At 35.5% G+C, this 27,361-nt stretch overlaps 1 protein-coding gene, 1 long non-coding RNA gene and 1 other non-coding gene across 9 annotated transcripts; all 3 read right to left on the bottom strand.

The window, feature by feature from the left end:
- Positions 1–2,123: 2,123 nt before the first annotated feature.
- LOC137724333 (uncharacterized) lies at positions 2,124–10,285 on the bottom strand. Of its 7 annotated transcripts, XR_015966723.1 has the most exons (14): positions 10,214–10,285; positions 9,443–9,532; positions 9,299–9,373; positions 8,256–8,310; positions 6,760–6,798; positions 6,331–6,422; positions 6,187–6,230; positions 5,753–5,848; positions 4,698–4,826; positions 3,553–3,676; positions 3,061–3,178; positions 2,705–2,847; positions 2,354–2,489; positions 2,124–2,240 (listed from the first exon to the last, which is right to left on the bottom strand). It is a non-coding gene; the product is annotated as an uncharacterized LOC137724333 (long non-coding RNA). The 7 variants fall into 7 exon arrangements; XR_015966719.1 differs by lacking the exon at positions 6,187–6,230 and adding exons at positions 4,105–4,259; positions 7,118–7,175; positions 8,535–8,990 and having other exon boundaries at positions 2,124–3,178; positions 4,310–4,826; positions 8,256–8,331; XR_015966725.1 differs by adding an exon at positions 7,118–7,175 and having other exon boundaries at positions 2,124–2,489; positions 2,705–3,178; positions 6,760–6,953.
- Positions 10,286–11,314: 1,029 nt separating this feature from the next.
- On the bottom strand, positions 11,315–11,811 carry LOC137740561 (uncharacterized). The gene is made up of 2 exons (XR_015966718.1): positions 11,611–11,811; positions 11,315–11,459 (listed from the first exon to the last, which is right to left on the bottom strand). It is a non-coding gene; the product is annotated as an uncharacterized LOC137740561 (transcript).
- A 1,701-nt stretch (positions 11,812–13,512) lies between these two features.
- LOC137740857 (linoleate 13S-lipoxygenase 3-1, chloroplastic) lies at positions 13,513–18,698 on the bottom strand. Its single transcript, XM_068480664.2, has 8 exons — positions 17,925–18,698; positions 17,397–17,677; positions 16,414–16,651; positions 15,981–16,310; positions 15,607–15,800; positions 15,071–15,372; positions 14,630–14,893; positions 13,513–14,450 (listed from the first exon to the last, which is right to left on the bottom strand). The coding sequence occupies exons 1-8, from the start codon at positions 18,277–18,279 to the stop codon at positions 13,694–13,696; spliced, it is 2,721 nt and encodes a 906-aa protein (XP_068336765.2). The 5' UTR covers positions 18,280–18,698; the 3' UTR covers positions 13,513–13,693.
- Between the last annotated feature and the right edge of the window lie 8,663 nt (positions 18,699–27,361).

Raw genomic sequence — 27,361 nt, 5'->3', positions numbered from 1 at the left:
CCACCAACTCTAGCTCTCAACAACTATAAGTTTGGTTTTTCCTCCATAAAAAGATGACATCTCTTCTCCGAAAAAAAAAGGAAAGAAAAAAAAAAACAAGATGACATCTCTTCTAAGGTGATGTCGCCTTATTAATTTCACCAGAAAAGAGCCTTTGTTAATTAATTTGCTCATGGTTCTTGCTTCTACACAAAGTCTTTGTATTATATTGATCAATTTCTATATATATTAACACTTGGATAGCTTTTTGTATCAAATTTTTTTTTTTTTTAACAAATGATATTATCTATACTAAGAAGAATGGAGTGAATTTAACCTCACAATAAGCTAATAATAATGTGGTTCAAATTCATCTTTGGCGAGAATCAAACCTAAGATCTCTCACTTGCAAGTAAAGAGGAATACCATTAGACCGTAGTAGTCAGTGGCAATAAAAGAATGTTATGGGAAGGGCACAAATATTGTTTGGGATTTCTATCAAACTAATGGATTTCAAAAACTTTTGTTCTTCAACGAATTATGCTTTTAATTTCATATTGTGTCAACTTTAAATCCATTAGATTGGTAACTAAGCAAAAATAATATTCCTCAATTTATCATGAATGTTCATTTTTCCATGTTCCTGAGTAATCAAGACTATGAAGGATGATAACCATATGTTTAGTTTTTCCCTCCATAAATAAGATGACATCTCTTCTATGGTGACGTCGCCTTGTTAATCTATCAACTTTATATCCATTAAATGTTTTAACAACCATACACGACGTGACATGATCGGTGGCAAATTGCGATAACATAGCAGCGTAATCTAAAATATCGATAATAATAGATGTGAAGTGTGAAAATGAAAAAGCATCGTCAACAATTGTAACTTGTATTGTTATTTGTTCCATAAATTATGTCTAATGGAACTATGGTTTAATTTTTAAAGTTATTATATGTCTAAAAAATGTTTGTGAACTTTTACTCGTGACCCTCCAAATAATTTTTCCTAGATCAGCCACTGAATGACATCATGTAGTCTTTATCTTAAACCTACAACAAGTGAAGTTTTGGAACCATCAATAATGTATGAATTTTTTTTTTTTTTTAATTTTTAAAAAACATAGTTTCATCATTTCAACAAGAATAAAATAGATATAACTAGAAATACATGAATCTTTGTTTTATATATAAATATCGTCAAAACTTAAAAGCACCACCATCATCTCATATGAGTGTATTAATCACACTACTAGTTGTACAGAGACTGCTAAGAGAACGCAAGAAGAACAAGATGAGATGAAAATCCAAAGGACATAAAACGATTAATTCTCACCATTTTTTCAATTCTTACACAAAGCATGAGTTATCAAACTGCAGAGGTTCTTTAGTCCAAGGACCATCAAAACTATATTTGCCTGGATCCGCAGCAATATCAGTGTGTATGGCCCCCAGATAGTGCAGCAATATCTTTGTCAGACAGCTCCGTTCCCTCCAATGCGGCGCACCTCTTATCAGAAGATAAAAAACACCGACAAGAAATTCAACTTCTATCAACATTTCCCAAACAATTTTACTGAAAATGATGCACAAGCAAGCATGAAAACTTGTCATAAATCTTCAGCATTCTAAGTACATTAAGAAAGCTAGGAGATGGGGACAAGTGGGTTGAGTTTTAACATGGGGTAGCTTATAGCAATGCCATGGAACTATTTGCATAAGGAGCTCGCAGCCAACGCCGAGAACTGCATATTGAAGACAAAGCATATGAAGATATTAGATGATTAAAAGCTGTTTATCCAGAAAATTACACTGAGCTTACTTCAATATCTCTCTTTTGGATTTGTTTTTCCTTTTCTGTTTTCTAGTGTCAAAAGGGAGCTTCAAATCCCCATCGCATAGAGGAGAATTCTCTCAACGTCGTATTTCCGCTTCCATTCAGCTGTTTCTCTTACACAGCTTTACAAGTATCACTTTCGGGTTTGAAAATTATAGAGGCAAAGCAAATCATACCTCTCCAATAGCTCAAAGCTCAATCTCAAACCCAATAACAGCATATAATAGAAGCGATTGGTTCCAAAACCAATGCCGAAAATTAGAAAATTAGATAGAAAATGGGGTGCAAGAACAAAACAAGAGAATTAAAAAACGAATAATCTGTACATTAGCCAGAAAACAAAAATGTTATTCTTCTTACAATCTATTTGTACCGTCTCTCTTATACAGATGGAATCCACATGCATTGATGGGTGCTACCTCTATTAAAGAAATAGTATCAATGATGGTACAATAGTAAGTGTAGCACTATTTGTAAAAAAATGGGTTAAATGAATAAAGATTTGACGATACGAAACCAAAGAAACGAACATACCGCAAAATGAATAGCCTTCTTGAAGCCATTGTTGGAACCAGGAGATTACTCTTCCTCGTTCCGAATCGACCCATTCAGCCCACCCGTCTTCGTCTTGGCATCGTAGGTCCCGGCATTGTACTACCCGATTTCACACCTCCAAAAACAATCAATCATAACTCTACAAAAATCTATGCGAACAATGGCATGCAAACACTTCATTTACAAAAAGAAATCAAAGGCCATTCTGTAAGTATGAAACACTATGCAATAGTTCTGTTTGGCCGAGAAAACGGAAAGAAAAGGAACAGGATTTTTCATTCATCGAAAATTTTATCGTTAAACAAATAGAGAAAGAGAGAGAGCATATACCAAACGGAGCATAATCGGAGCGTAGCTACAGCTGTAAATGAGAGCGCGAAGATCACAGCGAGCCTTGTCAATTTCTTTGAGGTACTCGACTGCGACTCAGAGTGAGGGAGAGGATTTGATTTGGGGCCAGCCTGATTGAAGATCTGAGAAGAAGGCGCCAAGTTTACCAAAAAAATTGACAATGGCAGAATATTTTCCATCTTAAGATGAGGCGTGCTAATTGAAAATCAAGTGCTAAAATAAATTTTTCAGAGAGGGTATCCATTGACGTCACAACATCATTTGCGACCTTACTTAAAGCAGAGTTGCAAAAGTTTTCTTGCAAACACTTGCGTGCTGTATTATTGAGAATTTACGAGGGCTGTGTGCTCTGTTGCAAATAGAGTGTCGCAAAAGAGCCCTTTTCTTGTAGTATAGTTGTTACTAGATAATAAACCCGTGCGTTGTGGCGGGAACCAACTGGTTCAGGCGTAACTGCATGAATAACATCATTCTTTAGTGCTTATCAAGAGTATTTTCTATTAGCATGTTTACGAATTCCCTAGTATGTCCATCAAAACGTAAATAAATTCTCTATTATATATGTTTTCAGTAATCGTACTTGGTGGTGAAACAAACAATGTTTACTGATGCATTCAGACTAAGGACAAATAATAATCCGCCAATGGAATTAGATCTATGCAGTCAATTGAACCTGTCAAGTAAAATCATATTCAGTTGAATCCCAACTTTAGCATGCTAAATAAAGACGGAAAAGGATACAACAGTAGAAACTTCTGAGAATAGACATAAAAGAATTTTATGTTCTGAAAACTTCTAATAGGAAGAGAAAAGTTTAATGCACTCACAACATCCTCCATTGTGTGGTACGCCATCCTTGCATGGACGATAAACCATATCTGACACAGCCATTCTCACAAATTTCGGAGAACTTTTCAGTTTTAGGAGTGCTCAGATTGCACCCATTCTGATCTGGAATTAAATAAGAACTCAATCAAAAACTTTAATCCTACAATTCAATGCTGAAAAACTAAAGTAGCCAGAAACCAAAAGATCTAAGTGACAGCTTGTACGGACGTTACGAAAATGCAGGACTAGAAACGCATTAAAACTTCTAGAAACTAGAAGGATATAATTCTCCTCTCCTTATATTCTTCCCCTTTCTCTAACCAAATAAAAATTCCCAAAAATATGCACAAAAATTTCTAAAAAAAAAACAATACAAAATTAATGCAAGCAAAGAAAAAGAAACGAAAGCTCTTATGTCAGATTCTGTTAGTTTTTTAGTAACCAGCAGTGAAATGTTTCTTCATCTCACCAATTAATTAATAAGTGAATAAACAAATTACTAAACTTTCTTAATCACAAAAGGCAGAAAGCAAAAAACGAAAATCATTTACCTTAATGGTATAGCACTCTGGAGTCTGAACGGTTACATTTTCTCATTGTTTAAAAACTGAAAATCTACAAAGTGTTTACATTTGCACATATATCAGAAAAGGCATTATCGCTTGGATTTATCCTTTAAGAAAACCGACAACAACTGTAACGTAAACTTCCAAATACCAAATTAAATACTCGAACATGACAACCCCAAACATAAACAAAATTCTATATGAATTCAAAACACTATTAATTGGGGCAAAAGAACCCCAAACATAAACAAAATCTCAAACCAATTGAAAAAAGAACTCAGGCCAAAACAGGCCAACAGGTGCATTCCTCATCCTTCCCTCCTTCCCTTGTTTTTTTTTCCCTCATGCCATTAATCTCTCTCCTCTTAGAATTATATAAACAACAGCAGAAAACATTAATAGAGTAATGAAAATAAACAGACCTTACGAAAACACATAAAAAAAATAAAAATAAAACCCAATTACGCATCAACTTCATGTTTATATAAAAGAGATGAGATTATTGGAAATACAGAACCTTGGTTAGAGTGCAAGAGCAAGACTGAATGAAATGATGAAACTTAAAAGAGAGATATTACATGGATCAATCAGCATTATACGAAACATGGAAACTGGTAGTGCAGCTGGATGCCTCAGGATCCTCAGCCCCACAAAAGTCGTAGAACTTGGCAGCATATGGTGGATTGTCGGGTCCCAATTCATGGTACCTTAAATTGATAAAAGAGAAAAGAAAAAAAAAACATCAATCAAGTAAAGCTGTCATTTCTAATTAATCAAATACCAGACCCTGAGAAATATTGAAGCATAGTTATTGAAGAGCAATTTTTCTTTCTCCCCCTCAATATTTCCAGTCAACTGGGAAATAGAAAATACAACCCAAAATGCCCAAAAAGCAGAAGCTCAAAGACAAAAATAGAAAATAAAAAGGCATTCGAAAAGAGAAAGTCGTTGAAATTTAACCAAAATGTACAGAGATCCAGGACTCACGGATAAATTAATTTCAGGATCAAACACTAAAGGGATAAGAAACTTTACCCTTTTCTCATTTGCAGGTACCCAAATCAATTTACAAAATTAAGGTTAGGGTTTTCATATTCTCTATTGGGCAATGAAAGTCATGTGAAAAGTTTGGAAATAACCAAACCAACATCCAATTTAGTACACACCTAAGAAAAACATAAGTAAGAAACTATTTCCAATTTGTCATTCATTTATCAAATACAATAATACAGTCAAAGAAAAACTCTTAACTCACTTATCAAAATTGAATTAATTAAATTGGATGTTGGGGTCAAAATTTTGTGTCCACCTAACGATATTTGAGGCTAAAAATTTAACTCTACTCAATAGTTATTTTATTTTCGGTCTTCAGATTTAGACTAAATATTTAACATTCCATAGTGTAGTTTCAATTTCAACTTTTCCATGAGAGCTTGTACTGGATTTGTCTTCTTTAGCCTTTTGTTTGCAATTTGAATTACATGACTCAAAATACAACCCAAATAGAACACAAATGGCCCATGGAAAAAAAATGCGAAATATTTACCAATCACTGTTCACAGTTATAGTCAAAGAACTCAAATTTCAGAGATACAAAACAGAGAAGCTTGTATAAATCATTTATAAAGGTTACCCCCTTTTGGTTGAAAAACTGAAGGGTGACGCCAATTCTTCTTCTGCTTCCACCTCCTTATGGAACTTGACCCGCTAGTCACATTTGTATGTGAACCTGAAATCAGCAACCACTCAGTACCTTTGGCAAGCTCATGGGGGTATGACAACATGTATGGAAAGATTATTGCAACTCTAATATAAAACAAACGCTTATGAAAAAAGAATTTTTTTTGTCCGATGTTAATAACTGACAACACTGATAATAGGGTAAGCAATTTCTGTACGTATGAAGGTTATCACCATTGCCATCAAAATTTAGGGAGTAACTGAATGAGTGTTTGTTAGTAAACCGAAAAGAAACATAATCAACTACAACCTTATGGATCTTTCTTGATTCATTGAGTAATATGTGTCGTAATCATTAGGAGGATCAGGGAGGATCAGGGAGAGGACCTGATGCAGGTCCTTGAGAATTGCACAGATCTACAGTTAAAGCTCTGAACAAATTATCAATTTATCAGCAATTGTGACATTCATTATTCCAAAAAAAGTTTTTACAAATAAACAAATGAAAGTAATCGGAAAAGAAACGCTTACCACATGCTGGCTGAATCTGAGCTCAAAATGACCATGATATTTTCCCGGCGATGATTACAGAGAGATTGTTGCCTGGGACTTCTGTCCATCCCCTAATAACAATGTCATGAACTTATTTATTGGATAAATGTGTGTGTACCCAAGAACTACACTGAAACAACCACAAAGATTCAAACTTCCACAGTAAATATGATCTGCAACTAATAAAAAATTAATCGACTGGAAATCACATATAAACCCAAATGAATCTGAACCCAGCAAGCAAAACAAAAAAAACCCCTAAATAGGCAATCAATCAAACAGAACCAAATGAGGGTTTAGTAGCTTCAAAAATTTTGTATCAAAGCCAATTATGAAGCACAAAACGTCACCCAAAAATGGAAAAAGAGGTAAAAACAAAGCAAAAGTCGAAGAAAAAGAGATGGATACCTTTCTTTTCCACTTCAGATTTCTGTGTACTTTGTATTTCTGCGTACAAACCAATAATATCAATCCAATTTTTCCTGTGTATTTATGGTAATTTCATCTCAAAAAGTGACATAGCAAACCAGCATCCATAGCGTACTCATAAGAATATATAACTTCTGTAGCTAATTAGTAATATAGCTACCACCTGAGTTCCTCTGAAAAAATTAACAAAAACAATAATTTTAAGAAAAAAAAAAATGAAGCTTTTTTCTCCTGTAAGGGACCATGCCAGTACCCGATTCGATCAAGAGTTTTTACAAATCCAAAACTATAAAAAATTGAGAAAAAAATTAAAAGTTGAGATCAATGAACACCGTACCTTATGGTAAACACACAGAGCTCTTCGATGAACCCTTAGTAAAAATTCTTTCAATAACCTTCTTGCATAGCACGGCCCAAGAAGAACCAAACCATTTGAAAAACTTATATTCCAAACATAACAAAACTAAATGAAATATCAAATCCCAGAAATCATAATGCTTCTATACAGTGAATGATCTTTATGAACCACAATTTGTAAAATCCTAAAAGCTTCACTGGAAGATGGGAATTACACATTTCCCCTTGGACCTAAGGATCATACGCCCAACATCAAACACCTCATCATGATCAAACCAAACTAAACTTTCATTCAATTAAGTCTCAAACATTTTAATTAAGTTAAAAAGAACAGTCCAATTCTACCAAAACTATATACAGAAACTGAGAAAAACAGAACAAACAGTGGTGCAAAGGTGTATAACGACACTAAATCTTCAAATAAAATTAAAAAAAATACCCAAACCAATATAAAAGCCAAAGTCATTCCTAGCAACTGTAAAATAACAATTAAAAAACGACCCATATGAGTTCACAACAAATTAAAACGCCTAGATCAACATTAACATTAAATTAGCTACAAACCTAGACAAACCAACACTAAATTAGACTAAACTAATAAGACATAAGCTTCAAATCAAATTCCAAATAAAAAATTTGGATAAAACCGACAACAAAACAACACCTTGTTCCTGTTCTGTCTCCCTTCTCTTGCTTTTCTCTTTTGCCTACTCCCCACATTAAGCCTTTTTTTTCCTCATTTTTTCTCTTTTGGCTGCTCACTTAACCCACATTTTTTTTTTCTCTTCACTTTCCTCGATTTCAAGCCCCCCCTTTCTTCCACATCTATCTTTTTTCCTCATTTTTTCCATCATCACTCTTAATTCTCCACTCTTTTTTTTCTCTTAATTATTCCACTCAATCAAAACATGGGATCACATTTTCTCAAGCAGCCCAAAAAAAAATTGACCAACCCAAAATCAGAGAAACATCCAAACTAAAACATACAATCACCATTGTCCAGCAGCAAACGATAAATTAGAAATACAAAACAACAAAGAAAAAAAAAACAGAACCCGCAAAAACCCAAATGCAAAAAGAACAAAAGGGTGTTGCTTTGAATGTAAACAGGGAAATACCTGAGCATCAGAAGAAGAGGACTTATCATTTTCTTCATTTGGAAGCGACATAACTCTGCTAAATGGGATTATAAACCCACCCAAAATACAGAAAATTATTGGAATTCATCGCCGAACAAAAGAAGAAATCGTTTTTCAAAAGCTAATTTGATATTAAGTCAAGAATTTAAGAGTATATGTATATCAGCTCAGAATTTATAAGTATACAGATCGTGTAATTGAATTGATTGAACTGAGAGAGGGGGAGAGAGGGAGGGAGGGAGGGAGGGAGGAACTTACTGATTGTTTCAAAGGGAGGGAGGGAAGTGATCGGAAGCTGCTCCCTTACTCTTTCTCCCTAAACCCATACCTCCATACCTCCCTTACTCTTTGTCGAAGGGGGAGAGAGAGAGAGAGAGAGAGAGAGAGAGAGAGAGAGAGAGAGAGAGAGAGAGAGAGAGAGAGAGCGGAAAGGTGGGTTCGTGATGAGTGAAGGGGTGAAAAGAAATCTCTGGAAGTCAGCCTACCCCATACTTCTCCCTTAATCTCTCCCCAAACCCATACCTCACTGCCAAAAACCCTCTCCCCTCTCCCCTCTCCCCTAAATCCCAGCGAACCTCTCCCTCCAACCCGTCAACCCTTCTGTCCCCCTTCCCTCTCTCTCCCCGACTCAAAGTCTAGATCCAGCCCAAACACTGAAAAACCGTTCTTAAGCCCAGTGCAATCTTGTAAATAAACCAACTATTTCAGGCGTAACTGCATGAATAAGACACAAAGTGCAGGAAGCAAAGCTCATATTTTTAGCAGTGTTATTTTAACAACAATTCTTCAAGTAGTGGATTGCCCCGTTGGGTAGGGCATTTTTCTTAGTCCTACTGCATTCCGGGTTCAAAGTTCCAACCATCCCCCATACCAGTTTAAGGCTTTAAGCACACCAAAGGCCAAATTTAGCATGTTCTGTTGTCATCCACCCAACCCCAGCAGATACTCATACATAAATCAAACAGAACTTGCCAAATTCATCCCCTTAAAATACAAAACGAAAATAGTTTATGATCAATGACCTCTTTGAATCGAATGATATTTGGATTCTTCAGTGATCTGTGGTTCATGATTTCCCTTTGAACATGTTTATCCATCTGCTTCACCAAAATAAATAAATATTTTTTTAAAAAAATACAAAATGAAAATAGTTTATGATCACTAACCTCTTTGGATCGAATGATATTCGATATTTGGATGCTTCAGTGATCTATGGTTCATGAATTCCCTTTGAATATGTTCATCTATCTGCGATTCTGCATCACCAAAAAATTAATAAATATTTTTTTTAAAAATACAAAATTTAAAGGATAAGAATTGCAAAGATTCTTAGGTCTAAGTTCGGAATGAAATAGCTCGTCTCACCTCCATATATTACCAAATCTTAGCCTATATGATTTTGCCAGAGCCACCTAATGTTGAATATTTATCTGTTGAATGTTCTACTACCATCAACATTATAGGTTTCTAATTGAATCATATGTTTAAAATCCAAGCATGAAAGCTTTGCAGAGATAAATAAACAAATGTTAATAACTAATTAGGCAATACACAGTCTAATTGAATCGTCATGTAAATCCAATTTCAGTACCACCTTCTGCAGAAAGAAAACAATTTTCAATTAACAAATTGTTTTGGGAGAGAAAATGGAACTTCTACAAATGCCAATGTTAGAAATCTGAGCCACTGAGATTTGTTAATGTTATAAATTCTATATTAATCATAATCCCTTAGAGAAAATCTCCAATATCCATTATCCAATTAACCTAATTGTATTAAAAACCTAGCAAATCTCCATTAAATTAAGCACATTTCACAGTGAATTATCCATCTTTTCACAGTAAAGCAATAAAAAGATCATGAGCAAGTAAATCTGGATCACTACGATCAAAATTCCAACCATCAATAACCATAATTATAAATTTTGACAAACTTACAGTTGCTACAGCATTTGACAATGATCAGGCAAAAACTGAATCTTTCATGGAACCATAGATGTTCTATCGGAACAAAAAAATGAATAATCGAATTAGTTGATTATAGTGTAAAAATTAAATTAAATTAATTTGCTATATATAGTGTAATAACCATATATATAATTTGCTATAATACCAAAAAAATTAAATTAAATTAAAAATTGAGTGGAAGCCACGACCAAAGTGTAAAAATCAAGAAAATATCCAAACCCCAGAGGACAAAATACAAATTCTTTCAGAAAAAATCAAAGAAATTCAATCAGGTAATCAATCAATTAAGTACTTAATTCCTTGGATGCCTTGAATAAATATAACACTCCCAAGATAAATAATTAACTGTCCAATATTATATTTTTCCTGTTTCTTTCTTCTTATTCTCGGGAAAGAAACAAACCCAAAAACAAATAATTGAAGAAAACATACAGAAAATGTTGGGGAGGAGTGACATACAATCTGCTGAGTTCTTCTTCGCTCAACATTATGTTTTCTTTAACGTTATGGCTTTTATAAGATACAGAAAGAAAAAAAGAGCAACATTGTGTTTTTGGTTCTTTATTTTAGACAAAGCAAAAAATAGTTGTTAGTCTTGGCACTTTACAACAGATAACAAAGAGAAAGCATTTGCCACTCTATGCACACCCTTTGCAGAAGAACTGGAACAAAGAGCAAAGAGTTGGACAAACTTTGTCCAGTTCATAGACATCATGGTTTCTGCTTTTATTTAAGCCATGTTACCAGACCACAACCTCCCTTATCACAAAACCTCAAATAAATTAAAATAAAAATAAAAATAATTAGTGCAAAAGAGCCCAGCCATTTTTCTCTTCCACCCCCGCTCTCCCGTTTCTCTCTCCCCCTAATATCCATTTCTGCAAACGACAGACCTTCATCTAATTGTTTTACCATGCCATAACATGTTTTACAGAAATCAAAGGTCCAAGACCCAATAGTAAAACATACTAAAGTAAAACAATAGTCCAAATAATTATTAAAGAAAAAAAAAGAGAGAAGAATTGACATAAACCCAACAAAGATTAAACACTTGCCCAACTCCAAAATTACCTTGTCCTCAGCATCTCCTCCAAAGCTCTGCCGAAACGACGACAGATCAGACAGCGCCCAGCACGGAAACTTCACCCCGTTGTGCGTCACAACTGAATCAATGGCGTATCTCGTATCCTTACTAGATTTTATCATTGCCACATTCCTGCACATAAAAAATAATAATAATAAATAAATAAAGTACTAAATTTAAGGGAAATTTAGTACCGTTTTAACACGACCTTACACAAAGCTTCAATCTCTACCCAAAATCTTCACAAATCAAACTTGGGTTTAACCAAAAATTTAAACTTTACCTGCCGCTGTTGCCCTCCAACTTGATCCGGCGGAGTAGGGCGGTGGTTTTTCCGGCGAACATGGGACCCATGATGACATGGACCTCGCCGGAGGTAGAAAAGTAGTCACTTGTGGGGGAATGGAGGGCTTGAAGGAGGCCATGGATTCCTGTTTTATCGTATTCCTGTTTTATCGTTGAGAAATTTTATTTGAAGACATATACCTCTAGACTAAACTTAGTCTTTATATCCATATTATTTTTAATGAAATAATTAATATCACTTTAAACTCAATTTTATATCTAAATTACTCTCACAAACCCAGTTCAAAATGTGAGTTTATCTTGATATCTATTTAAAAAATAAAATCTCAATTGAATAATTTGGTAAAGTTTCTACTTATTTATGAATCTTTCATATACTTTCTTGATATCTACGTCCTCATGATTGTATTTGCATAAGCATAAAGTACATGCTTTCATATGTCTATATTTAAAACACCATAGAAAATAAACTAATAATTACTTTTCTTTCCATGCAGATATTGTGATTTGCGGCACTTAGGCAGGAATGCTAGGGGTATCGATGAAGCTGGCATAGGTATAGAGAATGGCGATGGACAATTTGTGTGCCCTGTAGTGATGGAGGATGAGCTTGCCAAGTTCTACCGTGGAGATGATGTGTTATACTCAGAGGTGACTTATCGTCGGGAACACTCATCTCCTTCTCAAGTTGAGAAACCACTTCTTTTCCGTTGAAATATTCAACCAAGAATAGAGTCTTAAGTCCAAGATGAGACTTTGCCACCATCTACACAACGAAGACCAAACCCCCCAAACCCATCTTCTCAACTTTTAGTGTTGATGGGCGAAATTGAAACTCAAAAACTCATCTTCTCAACTCTATAAACAATAGAAATCAAATGAAAAAAAAAACATTTCAACGTAAGATTTTAGCCAACGTAGGATAAATATTACATGATTGTAAGGTTTAATGGACCTGACATTGATGAATTATATAGTTACGGAAACCAAAACTTTCTGCCAAGTTTTTTGAGAAAATATTCTCAATCGCTTGGTGGAAATTCCAACTTGGAATCATTTTAGGACAAGGATTGTCTACCTTCCCACTTCCGGTGCCCTCCTGTTTGTGTGGTCACAGTTAAGCCACGTCAACATTTTATATTACTATTCATTTTTGTCTTATTAGCTCTATAAAAAAACAATATAAAATGTTGATGTGGCTTAACCGTGATCACACAAAACAAGATGGCACATGAGGGCACCGGAAGTGGAAGGGCAGACAATCCTTGTCCATCATTTTAGCTTGGACCTGACACTGATGAATAAGGGGGTGGATTGTCTACCCTCCCATTTCCATACTCTCCCTATGCCCTCCTGTTTGTGTAGTCACGGTTAAGCCACGTCAACATTTTATATTCCTATTACTTTTTGTTTTATTATTTTTATAAAAAATTAATATAAAATGTTGATGTGGCTTAACCGTAACCACACATCACAGGAAAACATGAGGAGGGTATGGAAATGAAAAGGCAGACAATCCACCTCCCATGAATAATTTGGGGGGCTTCTGTTGCTACCACTTGCATGGCAAATTTTCAAAACTTTGGTCACTATAACAATTTATTTCAGTGATATTCCGCTGGCCTGCTCCTATGGAAGATTTCATTGCAAATTGAGGTGATCTTAAACTTCTCTTAAAAGTTAAAACAGTGCAATAATTTACAACCAAATTTGTAAAATTCAAGAATTTTTTTTTTTTTTTTGTTCGCTCTCTAATTAATTAGTACTTATTTATGCTGGTAGGAAAAATAATTGGCTGTTGATCATAAAAATTTGTCAATAGAAGAGGAATATAATTAAAAAGAAGTCGATGATAGGAAACAGAGAGAAAATGACCAACTTCTAGAACATTATTAATTACGATTAAATTATTTACCATATACATCCCACTAGATTTTATTTTTGTCCCGAATAGACATCCCACTAGATAACCCAAAGACAAAATTTTAATTACAAATTATTGAGAACGGTCAGTAATTGCCACCACCACCTCAAAATAATAAACTAAATGTTCTCGAGACTCATATCGAAATACTATTAGGCACACCACGACACGTAATCCCAGGGTCGGAACTTGGTACAAGCAACTCATAAGGCAAAACTCCTGCTCCACACCTGTGTTTAAGATTTGGATCACTATTCCTCCTATCAATCTCCTTCTCAATCTCTCTAATCTCTGCAGAAAACTTGTAAAATGCCTCCACCACATCAGCATCCCCTGACCAAGTAGACGGTTGCTGCCTCTCCCCGAGGTACTCCTCATCCGGCGAATGTGTCGATAATGTGTCCACCACAGCCATGTATTTTGTGGCTTCCAGGACGCTTGGCAAAGCTGAGAGAAAGAACTTTTGTGGGTCTGATACGAAATTTGCGTATTCTGGGTCACCCTCTTCCGGGATCAATCTTCTCATCAGGGGTGGCCTGTTGGGGACATAACCTCCATAAGGGTACTGTGCAAAATTAAGTGCAGCATGTTGAGCTGATGCTAGCCAGATCAATGTGCTGAGGATTGAGACTAGGTCATCTGCTGTGGACAGTAAAGGCCACCAGGTTTCGTGGCGGAGATCAGCGTGACCTACATTGATGGACTCCCAGTACCAGGCTTGCAGCTCTCTGTCTTTTCGGATTACACTTGAATCGGGGTAGTAGTGGTGCACGTAGGTTCGAACCCAGCTCTCGATTGCACCCCAGATGAGTAATCCATCACTGCCATATGGGTAGTCTTCCATTACAAGTTTCACACCATGGGGTTGTGTTGGATCAGGCACTGCCATGCCCCTACATTACAAAATAATATACCAAATAAATTAGACCAAGAACATAAAAATATATAGTATATGTAGGTAGCGTACGCTAACCAGACTTATATTGTCAAGCTGTAAATTTGAACCATACATTTAGGAAAATAGTAAACCTAATGGAAACGCATGCAACATGCTATATCTTTAGTCACCTACCTTTGTACAAGATCTGCAGGAAGGCTTTGATGGTCAAAGCGCCAGGTTTTGTACGCTGAAGCACTGATTTCCATGGCATACCGACCTGGAGTGAAGCATGACTCGATGACACCATCAGCGCTGATCAAGCTCTGGCGAGCCAGTGCATTGATCTCTAGTGTGTATCTCATGTGAGGATCCAAAAGCTTGTAAATCGGGTGCATTGCGCTCAACTGTCTATGTGCTGCCAAGATAAACGGCTCTAGGGTCGCATGGGTACGTAGCCTGAAACCAACGCAACAAATTTTTAGCACAAACAACATTTGCAACAAAATTATATATAATTATAAAATAAGTAACTCTAAGTCGGTCACATAAATTGGTATGAATAATTTTGATAATATATAATCAAGTATCACATAATAATATAAGCCAATATGACAAAAGAGAGAATTTATGTACCAATGGTGTATGAGTTGGTGGACGCCGGCATCATTCGCGCTGACATGCGCCTTAGCAAGCATCCACATCCAGTTGGTGGTGGCGTCGACAGCAGGAGTCAAAACACGCTTTGATCTTGAACTTGGTCCTGTATTGGGGAGGGTAAGCTCAATTGCGATGGGCTTCAGAGCTCCAGTAGGTGTCAAGAAATAAATGGTACGAGTTGCATATGCTTTTCTCCCATCCAGAGCATTAATCCGATCAAGAAATGGAAGGTATACGTCATGGTAATCCACTATGTACAACCTGTTCTCATCCAATGCCTGCAAAATTAAACAATACAAAAAACAAAAATGAGCAACAACATTACAAAATATGGTTCATGAAGGAGGTGTAAGGTCCCATAAAAATTGGAAAAAGTTATTCCAACTCCTAGTATGCCATATTTAAACTACCAGCACTACAGATTGACGATCAGAATGTCAATAACAGCTTCCTTAAAAAAAATATCGGAAGTATTAAAAAAAAAAAAAAAAAAAAGAGATAATGAGCAGTACCTGTTGAACAGTCATGCCATAGAGATTCGGTAAGATGTGTTCTTCTTTAAGAGCAGACTCTAATGGCCCATAAACCTCAGGATCAAGTTTGCTTTCCGGTGGAAAAACCTTAAGCCTCTGAATGCTTAATGGATTAACCCCTGCAACTGCTTGGCGGCCAAATTCGTCATCTCGCAACCAAACCAACCTGTCCTCTGCACATGAAATAATATCTAAGTTAATCAAAAGATTAATCATGGCTTTTGAGTCATTAATTAGTTATTTAGTGTTTATTATTTTCCCACACAATGACTGCGCAATCATATTTTTATAAACTCAGTGGGCACATTGAGGGGTTTATATTGATTAAGAGCATGTTTATAAGTGAAACTCACTGCTTAGGATCTTGGGGGTGTCATATTTGAGAACGCCCTGGTTATAGTCCTGGAATTTGCTAACCATACTTGGCAACGGAAGCTTCTTTAGGAATTCATCCTTCAAACCCAATTTGAGGAGGACGCCTTCACTGTAGAGGCTGTCGATGTCAGCGTATCCCCGGAAGTCTTTGTCAGCCTTGAAGCTGGACATAAGGGTGGGGATCAAGTTGTGAAGAACACCCTTGAGCCTTCCAAATGAAAATGTGTCCATTTTTGACTCTTCAAATTGTTCATCTCTTGGCACATACATTGGTAGTGGCTTCTCAACCCTGCTCTCCGCTTGCATGTCTGTGGTACAAACAAAGCAAACAGACAATTCAAATTTAAGTTATCAAGATAGCAGTTTGGTAACATAATATGACAGACAGTCTAACGAGTGAACATTTCATACCAGTATCTGTAGGGAGGCGACCGGTGCGACATCTTCTAGGGTAAGGGATTTTTTTACCGCCAAGTGTAGGCCTAGCAAAGTCGATTCCCTTATCAGGATTTCCCAAATCATTATACAAAGCATAGTCATAGATCCTATCTGATAATTTTCTAACTCCACTGCCATCACCCCTCAGATTCTTCAACTCCCTCTGTCTCAGTTCCTTAAGCCCCTCAGGGGTCTGGTCTGGTAAATATGGCTGCTCAAAATTAAATAAAAGTCGATAATTATTTAATGCATTTAAACATGCTGCCAAAAATAAAAATTCTGTAATAAATTAAGTAATATAGAACAAAAAGACTGGAATGATGATAGTTGGTAATGGAAACGGATCCCTTCCACCAAATCCTTCCCATCAATCAATAGGAACCCTTGAAATTTGATTTAACGGCTAAATTTCTTATAACTTTTAAAACGGACCTCTGTTTTTAGCCGTTGAATCAAATTTCAAGGGTCCGGATTAGTTGATGGAAAAGATTCAATGGAAGGGATCCTGAGAGGATCCCTTTCCGTTGGTAATGCTCTGTGGGGGCTAGTGTTCCGGTCACAATAAAAAAAATTTACATCAAGAGATTTTTCAATATGACCATAACACAGGATGGTATATTGGTGAGATATATGTGACAAAAAATTAATAATTTAAAATTAAACTTTCTACCATTTATATAATAATATGTGGTGTATCACACGTGTTCCGGTCACAATGAAAATTTTCTACCATCAAAAAACAAAAAATAAAATAAGAATATTAATAATATCTGTAAATGCTACAGGCTGCTTGCCATGAAGGTACGAACTGAACCATTCAACTTCTCTGACGTAAATATACCCACATAAATTATTAGTCACTTGCAGATGTATTCAAAGCCTTAAATAAAAAATTAGGTTTGACTTTCCAACCTAGGCCAAGCAAAATCGATGGGAAATGGAAAAATGGAATCTACCTTGTTGCAGAAGACTATTCTTTTCCCAGGGTGATCTTTCTTAGATTGAATCCAGGAATTTACAGGAAAATGCAGTGGACCGCAGGCAAAACCTTCAAGGGTTATGGTCTCCAGAAAGAACTCGTTTTGGTGCTTGTTTGTAACTGTGATTGCTCCTGGGACGCCAAAATTTGAGTCCACCATAAACTCAGCTGTGTAATTCACCCTCTCTGCCTTTAGATTTGATTTTTTAGACCAATCTTTTACCACACCTTGACTGCTTTTCTTGGAAGCCTTCGTTCCTACAAAAATTTAGGGAAAAAAAAAACCAAAAATGAGGAAATAAAAATCTTAGTACAATTTTAAATAGTGTACTTAAAGAAATTAACTTTCATATTTCTAAGTGATTTCCACACACTCACACACCCTTGTTTATATTTAGTATTCAAATTGAATAAACAAAAAAAATCACCGACAGAGATAAGAGGAGAAAAAAAGTGTGAGTAAATCATTTTCTTCTAAGAAAACTCAGGTAGTAAAGTTGCTTACTTGGGTCTAATTCTGTACTGATAAGCTCCAAAACAACATTTCTACCAATTTGGTCAGCGAGGGAATCCCAGTGTTTGGAAATGGCCTCCTTAAAATCCTCCTTGTTCTTATTCCTCACAGTCACAACAGCTCTCACCTTGAACTTCACAGGCTTCTCGGCAGAAAAAACAGGCACAATCTTCACCAAATCTTCACTGATGGCCGCCAAAGGACCCCTCTGTGACCTCCTTAAATGCACCGCCGTCCTCTGTGAAGGCACCAAACTTGGTCTTGCCAAAAACAACTTAGAAGATGATGAAAAAAACTCAGATTTTTCAATCAGAGAACTGCCCATGATTTGTTTAGTCAGTGCCATCTTCTTCTTCTTCCTTAATTCTCTGCAAACTTAAATTTGTTCGAGAAAGTTTGAATCTTTTTTTTCCTTGCTTTGTGCAGAGAAAAAAAAAAAAGAACGGTAGCTGCAGAAGAAGGGAGATGATTTATTTGTCAATGGAATACGCAGAATATGATGAGTTGGTGCTTCTGCTTTAGTGTATATATAGAAAGAGAAAATGATCATGCAAGAGAAAAGTTCGATCACACCGTCCACACGTTTATTTTAAAATATGTGCTTGTAAAAAACACTTGGGCATTTTCCCTTACTTTTTAATGTTGGCTTCGTTTTTTGTATTTTTGTTTTTGGGAAACATTTTTCCGGGGACGAATTCAAAGAGAGAGAGAGAGACTAAACGGGTCCGAGTCAAAAACGAGTTTCAGGCTTCCGAGTAAAAACGCGGTGCGGTAACGTGGGGAAGCCAACGAGAAACTAAGATATGTTGGTTGCAAAGGACGAGTGTCTCCTTGTCTTCTGTAGAAATGGCAACTGCGTCCGTGTGTGCTGAAAAGTTTCATGAGTGTGAAGTTGATTCTTGGAGAAGGGGATTAGCAAATGGTCCATGGTTGATTTGATAACATATGAAGTCTTTGAAAATCGTATTATAAACTAAAGTTTCATTTTTCTCTTTGACCATGTTTGGTTCTTATTTAATATATCCACTTTTTTGTTACAAAATAGGAATTGCAATACTAAATCTTTAGGCTATTCATAGTTTCATGCTAATTATTTTACCCATTACCGCTATTGATCACTAATTAACCTTGATAACTTTTGACATTTCTTCAAGAGAAAAAGTTTTATTTTGTTTTATTATAGCATTTGATAACTTACAGTTTAAATGGTTAAAGCATTTACTGTTATATTCGAAGTCCCATTTTGGATTGTCTCTCTCAATATCTTTTGTTTGAAAGAGGTAAGTTTTTTTTTTTTTTTTTTTTTTTTCTTTTTGTTCTTCATGATGTATCAAGAACCTAGTTTTTTTTGGTCAACTATCAAGAACCTATTATTATATTTTCATTGAATACGTACATATGTTTTGTGCTTGTTTCTGAAAGGCAAAAAACGTTTGAGACAAAAATTTGGAAATGCTTTTGACTCGTACAAACGTTTTTTTTTTTTGAAAAAAAAAACCTACTGTATGCTTATACAAAAAGCATTTTCAATTTTTTTTTTTCATTGAAATTTCAATGTGTTTATAACATGAACACTAATAGAACAATCTCTTAGGAGCAAAAATATATGTTATGGATTAAAATATCATATAAACGTTAATTTATTGGACATAAGGTAAACTGATAAACTTCATGAATTGTATACATGCAATATGGTGGTGTTTGGTGGTGATCAAAGTAGAGGTCGCGATGATGCTCATTGGAATGTCAGTGGTGGCGATGATGGTGTCAATGTTGGCGGTGGTGGAGGTGGAGGAGATGGTCATAATAAGGTTATGAGGCGACATGGTGATGGAAGTTGATAATAATAGTCATTGCATCATGGCTTTTAAATCCTTTAAAGTAGATGAAATTTTGAACACCTAGACTTTTGCCAAACTCACAAAAAGTCACAATTAAATAACACAAGATTTTTGTAGATATTTTAGATCAAAAAATTCTTTATTTAATACAAGGTGACTTATTGACATCTTAGATCATCCTTAAAGGAAATGTCAAATTATAAGAGTCACATTACAATTGATGACTGATGTAGCAATCTGAAACCTTCTGTCAAATTTTGTATTTCTCAGCCGAATTGACAAATGTTATTTTATTATTTAAATAGAGTTATAAATGGTTTTAATTATTAAAAAATGTTTAAAAAGTTGGAATGTTAGTGGAATGAGGGACCTACCATTAAAATGAATTAAAATAAATTTGACATTGATGTCAAATTTGACTTCAAATCACAAAACATTCAAATCCAGTGCAAATAACACTTTGGTTTGAGAGACTTTTGTGTCAAATATGCATAGTAGCATATTTGTCACATCCCGGCCCGGGGGGACCACTTCCTGAGCCCGTTCCACCACCGTAGCACGATATTGTCCGCTTTTGGCTTACCATTCCCACACGGTTTTGTTTTTGGAAACTCATGAGCAACTTCCCAGTGGGTCACCCATCATGGGATTGCTCTAACCCCTTTCTCACTTAACTTCGGAGTTCCGATGGGACCCAAAGCCAGTGAGCTCCTAAAAGGCCTCGTGCTAGGTAGGGATAAGAATATACATATAAGGATCACTCCCCTGGGCGATGTGGAATGTTACAATCCACCCCACTTAGGGGCCCGACGTCCTCGTCGGCACACCACAGCCAGGGTTAGGCTCTGATACCATATTGTCACATCCCGGCCTGGGGGGACCATTTCCTGGGCCCGCTCCATCACCGTAGCACGATATTGTCCGCTTTGGGCTTACCATTCCCTCACGGTTTTGTTTTTGGGAACTCACGAGCAACTTCCCAGTGGGTCACCTATCATGGGATTGCTCTAGCCCCCTTCTCACTTAACTTCGAAGTTCCGATGGAACCCGAAACCAGTGAGCTCCCAAAAGGCCTCGTGCTAGGTAGGGATGAGAATATACATATAAGGATCACTCCTCAGGGCGATGTGGGATGTTACAATCTACCCCACTTAGGGGCTCGACGTCCTCGTCGACACACCACGACCAGGGTTAGGCTCTGATACCATATTGTCACATCCCGCCCCGAGGGGGACCACTTCACGGGCCTGCTCCACCACCGTAGCACGATATTGTCCGCTTTGGGCTTACCATTCCCTCACGGTTTTGTTTTTGGGAACTCACGAGCAACTTCCCAGTGGGTCACCCATCATGGGATTGCTCTAGCCCCCTTCTCACTTAACTTCGAAGTTCCGATGGAACCCGAAGCCAGTGAGCTCCCAAAAAGCTTCGTGCTAGGTAGGGATGGGAATATACATATAAAGATCACTCCCCTGGGCGATGTGGGATATTACAATATTACCTAGGATTGCTCTTAAAAATCTATATTAAATACACTTGAATTTAATAGTAAAATAAAGTCTATCAAATTTTATATACAATACGTCCATTTAATTTGCATGTATACATAGTGAAGAATAATACTATATTGTATTTAGTGGCTGAAATTTTTGGTAGGAATATTAGTAAAGTAGTACAGAGCCATAGATGACAATGACATGGAAACTTCATGTAAGCATACTGCAATTTATTCGATCAAAGCTGACCGAGTGGGATATGGACTCAACCCGAATCAACTTTTGGGTGGATCCAAAACATAATCTTGTATTTGACTGAAAAAAATGGTCTGAAAAATTCTGTGTGCTGATCTGTCCCCTTATATCTTAAACATAGTGATTCGCGTCAATCTGTTCGACTAACCATCTAGCTACCCAGAAACTGCAAGAGAATCAACATTAATTAATTTGGCCACGACCACATTGACCACCATGACATTTCCCAAGTGCAATATTAGAGCACTTGGTAACTCGTAATCAGATTTATTTATATGCGTATTAATTCCTGCTTCTGAAGACTTCAAATTGAGACTTCGGAGTTTGGCCACAGATTGATCAAGTTAGATATACTACACATTTCAATAATTCATGCACGAAGGTTACTAGCAATCATTCATGCACGTGTTATAACTGTGTTTGCTAGTGTAACCAATCATGCATGCATATGTAGATGCTATATTTCAACCATTCATGCATGTAGGTTGTATGTGTTAACTACATTAGAAGAGGCATGAAACTATCGAAATTACAGAGAAAAAGATTTAGAAGGAAATCAAAGCTTGTATTCAGTGGCGGATCCAGAAAATAATATTACAGGGGTTAGTAAAATAGCGTGTGCAAATTTTTTTTTACCATAAATAGCATGCATATCGCCATTTCATCGAATCTTGGTAGACCTTAAGTTATTTAGAAATGCATACTGCACACCTATTAATGCTTCATTTGCGAGGGTAACTAACATGTTTCAAGGGTGCTCCCATATGAATGCTTAACAAAGAAACACACTTATCTTGAACACACTAATAATGTTTGATATCATTGCATCCATTAATATGTTTGTCCAAAAATGATGATGTTGGAGGGCATGTATGAAGTCAACTCTAATCTTCAAAAGGGTAGCACTCAAGGTATTTATGGACATTCACCGAAGTTCGGAAGGTCATCAACCAAAGTATCTATAGACGTTCATTGAAGTTTAGGAGGTCAGCTGACCCCCATGCCCTTCAATGCATCCGCCCCTGCTTGTATTTGATAGTTGAACAGATTACAGAAAATGAGAGAGAATTTACAATTTATACTAGCCTACAAAGTAACTAACTCGAACCTTCTAACAAACTCTTACTAGACCAATCTCCACCATACATCTATTAATAGTATGTTGATATCCACACGAGTGATATATTTACGATTGTCAATTATCTATACGTACATAAATGACTGTAGTCTGTTGATAAATTGTAAGCCTTAAAAAGTTGTGACCAGTATATTTTACATTGTATAATGTATATTCATGCGTCTTTCCGCTAGGAAAGCTGCCATACTTTGAAGTTTGCTTTTTGTTACCAAATCTATGTGCGCATGCAAAGTTCCAAACGTTAATTATACCCTTAAGGCTCGTTTGGTATGCCGTATATAGAATTGGATAGTACTAATAATAAAAAATCAAATGTTTGGTGCCTAACGTATTTAATAGTACCCGGACTAAATATCCGACCCCATCACTTTAATACTCTTCACACCCGACTAATTATCCTCCTCAAAATCGGTGTATTATTAGTCCGACTCTCTGCTTTGCCAAGTTCCTTTTCTCTCTCTCTCTCTCTCTCTCTCTTCTTCTCTCCGTCAGAGGAACGCCCCTTCCTCCATTCCTGAGATCCGTTACGACTTGCGAGGTCGATCCATGGCTTCCAAACAGATCTTGAAAGAGCTCAAAGATCTCCAGAAGGACCCCCGCATGGCTTCCAAACGGATCTGAAGGAGCTCAAAGATCTCCAGAAGGACCCCAAATCTCCAGAAGGTCAATCTATGTTCATTTTTCATCGTCCTCAGCATGTGTCGAAGTTCGATTTGAGAATTTTCCTTTTGGCGATATGGGTTGTTTGTAAAATGGTAGATTATGATATGGGTTGTTCAGATTTTGGGTGCTTGATTGGTTCTGTGTTTGTAGTTGTTGAAGTTACATTTTTAGGTGAAAGGATTTTGGGAAATTAGAAGAAAAGTTTGCGAATGCAGGTTAAAAAGTTTGTTTTCTCCCCTTTTCTTTTTCATTAATCATCATTTGTTTCTTAAAAATAATAATATATTTTCGAAGTTCTCTTATCGGTGCATTGCCAATCCAGTATAAATAATACGATATCAATCCGATATTGCATCACTAATTTAGTCAGTATTATTTGATAGCTACTTATCATATTCGATTGAAATAATCAGTATAGTCTGAACTGTCAAACGAGACCTCTTTTAAAAAGTAACCCTCATTTGTATAGCTTTGGACAGGGACATTGTTGCCACTAAAAGTAGAGTGGGCCGGGTATCTAATTAGTGGATTTTGCATAGTTGCATATTGTCATGGAAAACCATAAGTATTAGCAAATTTATAGCGTGCCGCAATTGTGACATTCTGTAAGTAAATTATTTCTTCTGTAAGTAAATTATTTCGGAAAGCTGGCTGCATACCTCACCTGCACGAACTTTCCTCTAGTGCTTCTCATAAGAGCAATCTGATGACTCTTAATTCAAATCAACCTTATTTTGATAACAACTCATTTGCAAAGCAGTCAACAATAAATATTAATCAAAATCTCACTAGAATTTGATTGATCGAAATTGTAATTTCTATGAAAGCTTAGAAGGCTGTATTACTTTGAGTTTTAAGTTAAGGCTGCATGATTACTAGTTAATTGGTCAATTCTGTACAACCCTTATCTGTTGAATTATTGGAGACAGTTCAATAACGCAATCAGTACTTTAATTTGAGAAAGAAAATGAAGGTGGCATGTCATGCATTTGAGTGAAACTTTAGTTGAAAATAAAGGACTTAGGGAAAATTCAGAATTCTTAATAATCTCATCGGAATATTTTATTCTTTTTCATAATAAGGTATTTTTAGGAAGTGTGAGGTTTGTGTTTGTCAAGCGGAATGGAAATGCCCGTTGCTCATGCTACAGCCTCGTATGTTGCCTCGCATGGAAGTGCTTTCCGTTGGGATGCTCTTAGTCCCGAGTTTTTATTTAGTATTCTTAATGAAGATGTAAACGTTTCTATTAGAATTTAATAAAAGTTATACTTTGAAGAAAAGAAAAAAAAAAAAACTTTAACATTTTAGTCAAAGTACATTTTAACATGGTTCATATGTATAACTTATCTTAAATATTAAATGATCTCAGTTAATTACTGAGCATGTTCATTCTTTTTGGACAGAGATGATACATATCCACATGAAGTAGATATTTTCTCGTTTAATGTTACATTGGAGAATTCATTGCTCTATTCACCAACAACACCAGATTAATCTCAATGATTTGATACTTTTTATTATAAGAAAAGTGAGCAACAACTACCAAAATTAACTATTTAGTTGTTGTTGTGGTTGGCGTAACAATGATGTTACAAAAAAGAAAAATGTGGCAGAAAGGTCAAAAAATGTGTACATTTTTAATGTATTAGTTACTATTGTGGTGCGGTTATTACTTACTTGTAGCTTTTTTTATTTTTTTTAATAGTAACATTATTGTTATGCCAACAACAACGAAATAGCTACCAATCTTAATAATTGTTGCTCAATTTTCTGGTAGTGGTTTCTTCTTTGTTGGTGCGAATGATTTGCCTTTTCTCAACCCACGGTTTTGAAGAAAATAAAATTTATCTATGAAATGGTAATATAGGTCTTGCAAAATAGTTAATTGGATTATATAATGTTTAGTAAACTGTGGATTCTAGTAGACCTAATTCGTTCTCACATTGAGGGATTGAGGGTCATAGCTAGCCATTGACCGTAGAACTACTCCTCTTGAAATTTGACCCAAATTAGAGAAGACCAAAATAGAAAAGGAACAAAAATAAGTATAAAAAGACAGACTTTTATTACTTATTAGGTTGGTCAAACTTTAGTAATCAATATTAAGTTGATTCAATCAACATATGTAATAGAATAATTCAAGTCCTAGTTTTACGATTGTATTCGAAGTCCATGAGTAAATTAAATTAAATAATGGAACACTGCCGCTAGGCAAGTCATAAACTTCTCAAACTTAGATTTAGAAATTGTTATCAGCATAATGCTTGTGTTCTTCATGGACGCCTACTTATACTAGCGACCTACCTAATTGTATTAATTGTATTGTAGAAATTTTAAGGATCAATGATTGTCCTAGATTTTTGCTAGTCCCTCACTGTAATAATAGATTTACAGCGATAACTTGATATATCTACTATACGACCATTAACTAAAATATGGCTGTGGTTAACTAATTGGCGGGCTTGAGGAATAATCGAAGCCATACCCAATTGAAAAAATTGTTATTTTTTTATCATCTAAACAACATAATTATAACTGTTCATTCTCTTTACCATCATTTAAATATTATATATGCAAATGATTATTCAATTTGAAAATCTTCTAGCCATTCATATGCATAAAACAAATGGACAGTTCATTATGAGAATGCTACTTGTTACCATAACTGTTGATTGGTTTAACACTTACAGATGACTAAATGGTCTCCAAATTGAATGTTTTATTTATTTTATTTTATTTTTGCAAATATGATGATGATAAAAAGCATCAATGGTTCGATCATAATGTTCGGATGGTAAATCCGTTAACCGTATTGTAGGACAAATTTTCAATATGGTTATTACATTAGAAAGAAGTTCAATTTTTAAGAGAGAATTTTTACTTTTCATGAAATAATTTTTTTTTCTACCACTAAATTAATTGAAATTAGCACATACGCTATTATTTTCCTCTTTTGTTTTCCTGTCATGACTTAAACCCTATTATTTTCGTCTCCACTTCATACATGCATCCTTGAACGACACTAAAATAAAATAAAAATAGAATTTGTACATAACATGCATGCATATGCAGTTATTAACGAAACATATTATATTCACTTTTTTTAATCAAACCTTAATAAGATGCATATGCAGTTAGTTACGAAAAATATTTATATTCACTTTTTTAATCAAACCTTCATAACATGCATAGGCAGTTATTTATTTTTCATCATTTATTTTTCTCAATGTTTAAATATGAAGTCAACTTATTGTTAAGATTGTCTTAATTTGTACTCTTTCCATTGACTTTAATTGTCAAGAATTTTCTCTTTTTGTCGAACTTTTATCGTCAAGATTAAAACAATAACAATGTTAGGATACGCTACCCTTCTTTATTGATGTTTTTAATACAAGCGCTATTTTATACTAAGTTGATAGGGGACGAAGAAGGGAGTCAAATTCCGAACACAGTGTATTGAAAAGGAAGACCACAACCAGCATGACAATTCATCACTTGCTTCTTTATAGTTTATTTCATCAGTTCATTCCATTACTTATTAAATCATTTAGCTTCACAATATTAATCTCGTGGTAAATATTTTCTCAATCTTCAAATTCTGTATAGAATGCTCAATTTTGCGTTTATTGAAAAATGTTTTAACGGTTGATGGGTGGTATATATGTATATATAATTAATACTAGAAGACAATTCAATTGCTCTATATTATGAGAGTCAGGCTTTATGTCCCACTAGATATAACTTTTTTTTTTATTTTTTGTTTTAATGAAATTCTCTCGTACCATCGAGGTTTTTTTATAAAAACAAAAAAAACATACCAGAAGAAAATTAAGGTTAGAAGCAATGCCTTCGTCTTCAGCTTTATATGTATTATAATATACAAATGCGTGTGTGCCTGCATGGTCCATGTAAATGTGTGTGTGCATGCATGCTCCACGTAAATGTGCGTGTGTGTGCGTGTGCGTGTGTGTGTGTGTGGTCCACGTATATGCTTGAGAGACACATATTACTAGTACAGTACACCAAACAATTGTA

Source organism: Pyrus communis, chromosome 9 (genome assembly GCF_041283825.1).
Source record: "Pyrus communis isolate YQ-2024b chromosome 9, ASM4128382v1, whole genome shotgun sequence".
Classification (NCBI taxonomy): domain Eukaryota; kingdom Viridiplantae; phylum Streptophyta; class Magnoliopsida; order Rosales; family Rosaceae; genus Pyrus; species Pyrus communis.
This window is presented reverse-complemented; position numbering and strand designations above follow the sequence as displayed.